Here is a 10,000-nt window from a genome sequence, read left to right as displayed (position 1 = left end):
TACTACCATTAACTCACTAGAATGGAGTTCATTAGACCCAATATAAGGCTGTAACCTTTAACCCCGGCCCTTCCTGCCCTGTTTCATTCAAAGTTACATCCCATCTTGAGGTTCTACGTGAAACACCCGAAGCGCGATCACTGACTCATCTGATTAAGTGCACTGCTATGAACCCCTTCCGGCATAGGAGTATATGTCATCACACGTTCTGTCTGGAGCATACTACAGAAATTACCATCAATTACCACAAATTGCATTCCCCCCCCTTCCCGCCGCGAATACCATCTAACATTTCACATGCCGATGGGTACCCACCATGTTCACACACCCGGGGACATTCGTTAAAGAGTTCATCTTCCTGCCATCCCCTTTCCAGGTCTGCCATTACAATCTTTCCGCAGCGGACGGATGGGAAGCACGACTTCCGTGTGTGGAACACGCAGCTGATTCGCTACGCTGGCTACAAGCAGCCCGACGGCGGAATACTGGGAGATCCTGCCAACATTGAATTCACAGAGGTAATAAAACATGAAGTGCGCTGTTCACTTTTTATGATGTTGATGATAGAAAAAAACGTCAAAAATGAAGAAGCAAATGGCCTTGAAAATATAAGATATGACATATAAAGGCTATAGGGACAGCCTGAGCGGTGTTGCTTGGGGCTTCATGTTCTAGGGATAGCCTTGGCTACATTAGAGGTATCTGTTGGCTTACAGGCTATAAGGATAGCCTTAGCTACATTCAATGTTGCTTGTGGCTAACAAACTGTAGGGACAGCCTTAGCTACATTGGATGTTGCTTGGGGCTAACAGTGCGTAGGGACAGCCGTACATTGTATTGATTTGGTAAGTTGCTGACGACTTGCCTTGTCTTTAGCTTCTCAGTGCCCAGTTTAATCCTGTGTGTCTCTGTGTGCCTGATGGTAAAACTCTTGAACCTGAACACTGTGTAGATCTGCATCCAGCAGGGCTGGAAGCCCCCCAAGGGCCGCTTCGATGTGCTGCCGCTCCTTCTGCAAGCCAACGGCAATGACCCGGAGCTGTTTGAGATCCCGGAAGACCTCATCCTGGAAGTCCACATGTCACACCCCAAGTGAGTCACTGGTTCTCTCCTCTCAATCACATCCATACTGTGTATGTATATGCTGTATTTATGGTGTTTTTATAGGCTGTATTTATATGCTGTATTTATGGTGTGTTTATATGGTTTATTTATATGATTAATTGATATAGTGTATTTATATGCTGTAGTGTATTTATAGACTGTATTTATGGTGTGTTTATATGGTTTATCTATTTGGTGTATTGATATGTTATATTTATATGGTGTATTTAAATGGTTTATTTATATGGTGTATTTACATGGTACATTTATATAGTGTGTTCATTTAGTGTCTTTAAATGGTGTATTCCTATAGTGTATTTATGTGGTCAATTGATGTTGGTTTATTCCTATGGATTATTTATATGGTGTATTTATATGGTATATGTATTTACCTGCTGTATTCATGGTGCACTTAGTTTGAAAGTAGGGGCTTTGTTATTATTCCATATTATCTTCAGGGGAGATTATCTGCAGTGCTTCCATGTAAATGGTACATGGTTGTTGTTTTTTGGAATCATATATCATCTTCATAACCACAAATAGGCTATAGCGATGATATCTTATTGTGTTGTGTTGCCATGCCAACACTTTGTTGTGCGAAGGGAGTTAGCTCCCCCTTCGCGCCGTTTTCTCCCTCTGCCTTTTGTGATGTATGGAGCGATGTGAACCTGTGATCAGAGTAGAAAACGCCACCTCAGACAATACACCAAGCGATAGCTTTCACTCAAGCTGAGTCCATCTCCACACACACACACACACACACACACACACACACACACACACACACACACACACACACACACACACACACACACACACACACACACACACACACACACACACACACACACACACACACACACGCACACACACAAACGGGCACTTGTACACATGCACACACACACATGCTCACCTATACAAAGGCTTACATGCACATCCACACACATATCTTCCCACATGCACATACACAGAGAGACAGACAAAAACACAACAGCACACACACACACACTGACTATTTCTGACCGGCTTCCAACACTACTATCACTCTTTCTTACACTGCATCAGCTGCTACTCAGACCCAGTGCCAACTTAACACATTCTGTGGACACTGACAGCGTTTCATCATAACATGGGTCTCAGTCTGGTCCTTGCTGAAATATACAGAGAAGGAACATAGTCCATTTCCCTGAAGGGCTTCGATTAGTTTGGTGTAATGGAAGCCATCTAGAATTTCTGCAATGTGTTGCTGTTGAGAAAATATTTGTATTTGTCTGATTAATTGTACAGAAGCCCCACTTGGCAACCAGAAAGTTATTTATATATTAAGCTTAAAATTAATTATGTGAAATTATGTAATAATCACACTCTGGATATATATATAATATATTCAAGGAGTTAGGTAATAACTCATTGGAATTATATAAAAGGCGACAAAAAACTGTTTTTCACAACGGTCCCTGCAGGGGCTTATCTTATTTTACACTTGACTTGTCACCGGCACTTGAATAGAAAATCTGAAATGACACACAATTATATCTTCACAAATTAATTACTTCACCCTAGGGATTTCCTTTTCTTTACTATTAACAAAGCTTTTTAAACGTGTGTCACAGGCTTCTGTTCAGCATCTCTATGCAGAACATTCAACTGGTTTCTGTGTTCGATGTATTCTGGTGTTTTTTCTGTATTAGCTACTTGATCTGGATAAGCTCTGTACACACAATCCCTGCTCAAACACCCAGCTGGAAGAGACTCATTTATTGTGTGTGTGTGTGTGTGTGTGTGTGTGTGTGTGTGTGTGTGTGTGTGTGTGTGTGTGTGTGTGTGTGTGTGTGTGTGTGTGTGTGTGTGTGTGTGTGTGTGTGTGTGTGTGTGTGTGTGTGTGTGTGTCTGCGTGCGTGCGTGCGTGCGTGCTTGTGTGTGTCTGTCTGTGTGCACGTGTGTGTGTGCGCGTGTGTGTGCTTGTGCTTGCCAAGGTTTGACTGGTTTAAGGATCTGGGCCTCAAGTGGTACAGCCTCCCCGCCGTGTCCAACATGCTGATGGAGATCGGGGGCCTGGAGTTCAGCGGCTGCCCCTTCAGCGGCTGGTACATGGGCACGGAGATCGGCGTGAGAGACTTCTGCGACAGCTCTCGCTACAACATCATGGAGGTAACGTGTGAACGGCCCCCCTGCTACACCCCAGTGTGGGGGCTGGTGGATTCAGACCGCTGACGGATGGAGGCTGTCCAAGCCCGTAAAAAAAAAAACAGGCTGCAGTTCAACCCATGTCTTTCTGACCATTATTTCTGACTTGAATGTTGTGCTACCACATCCAAACTATATTGCCAGAGCGTTGGAGTGTTATGTTTAAAAACTCGCCCACACTCTTGCCACTTATGATGCAACATCATTATTAGTTATAAATTGCCACTCTTAGACGTTTGTCAGACTAATCCAAACTGATCCTGATACTGACCACAGCAGTTAGTAATATGGATGAGGAAGCTATGAGTGCTACAATGGCTAGAAGCTGCGGCTTGAGAAAGTCACCCTTAACCCTGAATCATGTTTACATCAGGTCTTTGGTCAGATTAGACCATCTGGCATGCGGTCTCCCCTACATGGGAATGAGTCAAACCATGCATCCTCAGAGTCCTTCTTCCAGTGCGATTCTTCTGGCAGCTAGCCAACTATCAAGCTGTTTCCAGTACAAGAATAAGACACTAAATTGATAGCAATTTAGGGGCCCTCTGAATTGGGAAAGTAGGATCTATTGTCTGTCGTCTCGAGTCAATTATAGCATTCTTCTCCGATAGTGAACAACCAGTGAGGGTTTATGATTTTTATGATTCTGTCTATCGCAGGAGGTGGCGAACAGGATGGGCTTGGACACCAGGAAGACATCGTCCTTGTGGAAAGACCAGGCGCTGGTGGAGACAAACATTGCAGTTCTCCATAGCTTCCAGGTGGGCTGCCCAGCTGTTCTTCTTGAAAGGGACTTTGAGGCACTCTGAAGTATCAGCATCGGCAGATGCTGCCGAGTGGTTTTTTGAGATTAAACAACCCTCATCCATGGTTGAGTAATTGAGATGATGTAAATGGGACGTGAGGGATGTGAAAATGCAAACTACTCTTTGTGTTCTCAAAGTCGGCCAAGGTGACGATCGTGGACCACCACTCGGCCACCGAGTCCTTCATGAAGCACATGGAGAACGAGTTCCGGGTGCGCGGAGGCTGCCCGGGGGACTGGGTGTGGATCGTTCCCCCCATGTCCGGGAGCATCACGCCCGTCTTCCATCAGGAGATGCTTAACTACCGCCTCACCCCCTCCTTCGAGTACCAGGTGAGCGGCCTCAAGGAGCCCTGTGTGGTGGGGAACATGCGTCGAGGGTTCATGAAAGTTAGCCAGTTGACGGACACAAAGAGCGGAGCCGTGGTCCGTCGGATCAACAGTGATCCTGTCTTCAGAACCTAGTACCCCCTTACTGGGGTCATAGGACAGACAGAAGCTTTACTCTTACTTCCATTTTGTAAGCCAAAAGTATGCTATTTATGAGGATTCACCGAAAATTAACGGATGGAAGAAATTTGGGATTGGATCTTTTCTAGGTTCTCTTTTGTGGTAATCAAAACTCAAACACAAGCAAACGGATAAAGGAAACCTAATGAAAAAAACGTGATGATGTTTAGCATGTGACCGTGTTATCTAACTAGGCTGATCCATGGAACAACCACGTGTGGAAGGGAGTCAATGGAACGCCCACGAAGAAGAGAGCCATCGGATTCAAGAAGCTTGCAAAGTGAGTACACCCTCAGGTTATAAGTCACAAGACAAGCTCCAGCAACCTCAACAATAAAATAAATAATACTTAATGGCAGCAAAAAAGCTGATTAACAAGCTGGGAGCACCGTTGTCTGTGTAATTGCCATCTTGTGGTTGATAACCACGGCTTAAAGGTCACACGCGCCATTTGAGCGATCATCGATGTGAGGACACGGTTGGACGTTGACATGCTAACACACAGTCAGATACAGGATCAGTTCCTCGCAAACAAGTGAACGAGAAACAAAGCGTAGGCTGCATGTGTGAACTCAGGGATGTAATTCAACCAATCAACCCCTCGCGGAGTAATCACAAGTTCTTTGTGTGGGCGTTCATGGGTGTGTGTGCGTTTGTGTGCGTACGTGTGTGTGCGTGAGTGTGCGCGTATGTTTTGTGATGTTTAATGTGATTGCCTCCAGAAGAAGACATTATGACAAGCGTTGTAATCACAATTACATCCATCTGGTGCTTTGACAAGATACACGTTGTCTTCTGGGAGGATCTCCCGCATCAGCTGTTTTAGGGCAGCTCTCTGTCTCCCCCGAGGGACTCTGATAGGGGCGGTTATTGGTTCAGGATACGCAACTTCAAGTAATTTACTTTGTGTGATTGAATCAGTTTTCCCATTTCTTTTTTTTTCTTTACTTTTCATACCTCATCACATGTTGTCTGTCCCTCCTTCTCTCTTGTCGTCTCTCTCTCCCTCTTCTCTCTCTGTCTCTATCTCTCTCTCTCTCATTGTCACGCTCACTCTCTATCTCGCTATCTCCCTGTCTCTCTTTTTCTCCTGCTCTATATTTCTCTCTCATTCTCTTTCTCATTGTCTCTCTTTCTCTGTGTGTCTCTCTCTCTCTCGCTGTCTCTCTCTCACCCATCTCCTCTCTTTGTCCTTTTATATGTCTGTATCTTTCCCAGGGCAGTGAAGTTCTCTGCCAAGCTGATGGGTCAAGCCATGGCCAAGCGGGTCAAAGCCACCATTTTGTTTGCCACAGAGACGGGCAAATCCCACGACTACGCCAAGACGCTCTGTGAGATCTTCAAGCATGCATTTGATGCCAAGGTAAGAATGACTAGCCGGATTATCATCCTGTTAGCCGGATTATCACAATGTTTTTTTTTAAAACAGCTACGACAGCAGAATCCATAGTCTTTGAAATATCCTTAGAGGGGAGAATCAAACGTTTTTCTGCAGGACTCTCAACATGTTATTGAAGGGATTTCTCTGGCATGATCTCGTTCATCCCGCGTACAACATGAATCATGATTTAAAATGCATGGCGATGCCAGAACCCTCGAAAAGCCAATTCATTTTTAATGGTGGGCAGGAATTCAGGGACGGGAAACGGGCAAAAAGTTGGCCTTCACTTTGCTGCATTTAAAAGAAGCGAGAAAAAACTGTTGTGTTGGTGTGGTTGGTGCTGACCTCAGCACAAGTTCATCCCAGTGGGTTCAGGATCCTCTCTTCCCCTCTTCCCTACGTCTTTCGTATACGTCTCTATCTCTCTCTTCTCTTTCACCCCTGGCAAACCAAGCAGCGTGCACGCATATCCACGCAAGGTGGAAATAAGCATGAGTAAGAGAAGCATGTGTCTTTTGACACTTATTTATTTTCTACCTGTGTCTCTCCCTCTCTGTCTCTGTCTCTGTCTCTGTCTCTGTCTCTGTCTCTCTCTCTCTCTCTCTCTCTCTCTCTCTCTCTCTCTCCCCATACCTCTGTCCAGCATAAAGCCCCTCTCTCTCTCTCTCCCTCTCTCTCTCTCTCTCTCTCTCTCTCTCTCTCTCTCTCTCTCTCTCTCTCTCTCTCTCTCTCTCTCTCTCTCTCTCTCTCTCTCTCTCTCTCTCTCTCTCTTTCTCTCTCTCGTCCTTTCCCTGTCTCCCTCCCTCTCTGTCTCTATTGATCTGTTAGTGCTGTGGGTCAGTGCTACGGTGGAGGGCAGCTGAGTCTAGAGCTGTTGTTTCTAGAGATGCACCTGCTGTAAATGTGTTGCATAAGAAAAACGAGTGTAACAAAAAGATACACAGAGAAGTGAATGCATGGAGCTGTCAAGGACATATCTCATCTTCTTCATGTGATCTATTCAACAGGAGATGGATGTGCATGTGTCTGTGTGTGTGTGTGAGGTGTGGGTTAGTGGGTAAATGGGTGGTTGGAGGGTGAATCAATGTTGTCGTGGTGTTGATTCGCTTCATACGTCAGCTGGAAAAGCGAGTCACCTATTTGTACATGTGTACATAGATATAGGTACATCTAAATCTTTACCTCTTTAAGTCCTCAGTGATGAAAACAGATGTGCTTTTTGTTTTTCATTCTCAACTTTCAATGAGTTACAGCACAGGCCAAACTCTGTCCAGGAGCTGGTGTGCAATGTCTTCAATAAATACTATCTGATGGGGGGGGGATAGAGGACATTTAAAGGTAATGAACGTTGTTTCTCCTCCAGGTCATGGCTTTGGACGAGTACGACGTCGTGGATCTTGAACATGAGACTCTGGTTCTGGTGGTGACCAGCACATTCGGCAATGGAGATCCGCCTGAAAATGGAGAGGTTTGTTACATGCTGTATGCACAATACTTCTTTTATAAATATAGGGTATGTTATGAACTGTATTCACAGTCCTTATTTTATAAATATAGGGTATGTTATATACTATATACGCAGTGCTTATTTTATAAATATAGTGTATATTGTATACTATATACACAGTCATGACTTTATAAATATAGGTTATGTTATATAGTGCATGCAAAGTCATTACTTTATAAACATGGGGTATGTTATATCCTGCTCACGAATTCCATCGTGAGATGAGGAGCCTTGGAACCCGGTGAGATGCACAGTGGGGGGCTCAGACACCCAGCGGCTTCGTGATTGCAAATCGAACGCTGTAGCCCAGATGACTCGGTGCTCCTGAAGCCTTGGGAGCGCGTTTCACCCTGCACGACACCTGTCACTCTGCTGACACCGCTCTGACACACAGCACCCCAAAAGCATCTCCTCTGTCTCTTGGTTCATTGCAGAAATTTGGGGCAGCCTTGATGGAGACGCGACACCCGACATCGAGCACAGAGGACAGGAAGTGAGTTTACTCTTTCTTTACCTAAAGCACTTTTGGTCATTGGCTCACACCTCTATGGGTACCATGTGTTACGCCTGTACTGGTGCCACGTGTAACACCTGTATTGGTACCAGGGTGCCATGTGTAACACCTGGGTGCCATTTGTTACACCTGTATGGGTGCCCTGTCTGTATGGGTGCCATGTCTCGGAGCTGTATGGGTGCCATGTGTAACACCTGTATGGGTGCCATTTGTTACACCTGTATGGGTGCCATTTGTAACACCTGTATGGGTGCCATTTGTAACACCTGTATGTGTGCCATTTGTTACACCTGCATGGGTGCCATTTGTTACACCTGTATGGGTGCCATTTGTTACACCTGTATGGGTGCCAATTTAGTTTCCATTGGCATGATCCTTTGGAACTACAGAGTAGTAATACAGCTTGAAATTTACTTCACTTTACTTAACTTGAGTATGAATTAAACATTACTTTTACTCAACAGCACCAACTGAGGTTTTTAATCATGCCCTGGACAGACAGGGCCCATTTCACTTCTCAAGGTTAATCCTTTGATTACGATCGTTTCATGCAGTACTCAATATCCATTGGCTGTGTCTCTGTTCCCATAGGAGCTACAAGGTCCGCTTCAACAGTGTGTCCTCTTACTCAGACACACGCAAGTCCTCCAGCGACGAGCCAGAGGCCAGGGTCAACTTTGAGAGCACTGGACCTTTCGCCAATGTCAGGTAGGTTCATAAAAACCCACCCGCCCAGCCCTTGTGATGCATATACAGCTCGGCTGAACTGTCATCAAATCCAAGCCTTTCTGAAATGCATCACACCATGTGCCAGAACCAAACTGTCATGTGTATTTGCATGTGTGTGTGCGTGTATTGCGAAATATGTGGTGCTTGCTGTTGGCGTAGCAACAGCCTCGAGGTGGTGATGAGCGTTGGTAGGTTTGAAAGGACGGCAACGTTGACCATCAGCTCTCAAGTGGCCGCAACTGTGACGGTGTCACAGCCCTCACCGATAAAGGTGTCTGCTCAATGCCCCAAATGTAAATATAAATGTAAATGTGGAGAAGAGCTGTGCCTCCCGTTCTCACGTTTCCAAAACCAGGCGTTAAAACGAAGAGAGAGCTCTAACTTTAGACACAATCCCAGAGGGCTTTTAGGCCAATGGCTACACAGTATGAGACGGTTCACAAAAACATTAAGAGCAGACAATGAACAATACAAAAGTTGGGAACAGTTAAGAACAGACAATGACACACGAAATGTCGCAACTCTGCTTTTCTTCAGGGCTCCCGATGAGACAAGACAATGCTCTCAGTAGCATCTTTCAAATCCCTTTTGAAAAGGTGCTTGTAATCGAGTTTTTCTTCAAAATATTATTTTCTTCTTCATATTTTTCCTTTCTTAGCTTTTTTTTCTTTTCCTCTCAGTATAAAAGCAAAACTTGTTTTTCGTGAAGCACAACCCACATCTAGTTTCTGATTATTTTGCAGTTATCATTGAGATTAGCGTAATAGCGTAGCAGCTCTTGGCTCTTGGAGGCAGCTAAACCTGGTTGCTATGGCAGCTGAAAAGAGCCTGTAAAGAGCCTGTCGTGCATCTGGCATGCATCTGGCGGTGGTGCCCTGAGATCTACTTAGGGCTCCCCAACAGAGAGCTGTTGAAAGCCTTGTCTTGTGCTGCGGTTAACCTCTGAGTGTGGCCCCAGAAATGCTTTCTGGTTCCCAGACCAATGTGTTCAGGAAATAGTTAGTATGTATTTACAGTATATATGAATGTGGATTTTTTTCATTCTAACCCATGTTACATCATCATACATCGAATCTGAGATTCTTATGAATTTAAACCTTTTAGATAAAGGAGTTAATCCTCAAGCGATCACTAAGCAATTAACTGATGGCAATTTAAAAATCAATAGTACCTTTTCCACAAAATGTTCTGCATACCATTCAACGCACCATTCAATACAGATTGGATTACATAATGCATGTATTTTGTTCCCTCCTCTGTGTA

General features: G+C 44.7%; 1 protein-coding gene across 1 annotated transcript in view; it reads left to right on the top strand.

Moving 5' to 3' along the window:
* nos1 (nitric oxide synthase 1 (neuronal)) overlaps positions 1 to 10,000 on the top strand; it is a 34,002-nt gene that overhangs the window by 12,177 nt on the left and 11,825 nt on the right. Inside the window, exons 7-16 of the mRNA XM_056591671.1 lie at positions 377 to 518; positions 953 to 1,092; positions 3,081 to 3,255; positions 3,951 to 4,052; positions 4,235 to 4,429; positions 4,801 to 4,886; positions 5,825 to 5,969; positions 7,351 to 7,455; positions 7,929 to 7,987; positions 8,600 to 8,716. Coding sequence (XP_056447646.1) covers positions 377 to 518; positions 953 to 1,092; positions 3,081 to 3,255; positions 3,951 to 4,052; positions 4,235 to 4,429; positions 4,801 to 4,886; positions 5,825 to 5,969; positions 7,351 to 7,455; positions 7,929 to 7,987; positions 8,600 to 8,716 — 1,266 coding nt within the window. The remainder of the gene's footprint in view (positions 1 to 376; positions 519 to 952; positions 1,093 to 3,080; positions 3,256 to 3,950; positions 4,053 to 4,234; positions 4,430 to 4,800; positions 4,887 to 5,824; positions 5,970 to 7,350; positions 7,456 to 7,928; positions 7,988 to 8,599; positions 8,717 to 10,000) is intronic.

The sequence above is a fragment of the Gadus chalcogrammus genome, chromosome 6 (assembly GCF_026213295.1).
Source record: "Gadus chalcogrammus isolate NIFS_2021 chromosome 6, NIFS_Gcha_1.0, whole genome shotgun sequence".
NCBI lineage: Eukaryota > Metazoa > Chordata > Actinopteri > Gadiformes > Gadidae > Gadus > Gadus chalcogrammus.
This window is presented reverse-complemented; position numbering and strand designations above follow the sequence as displayed.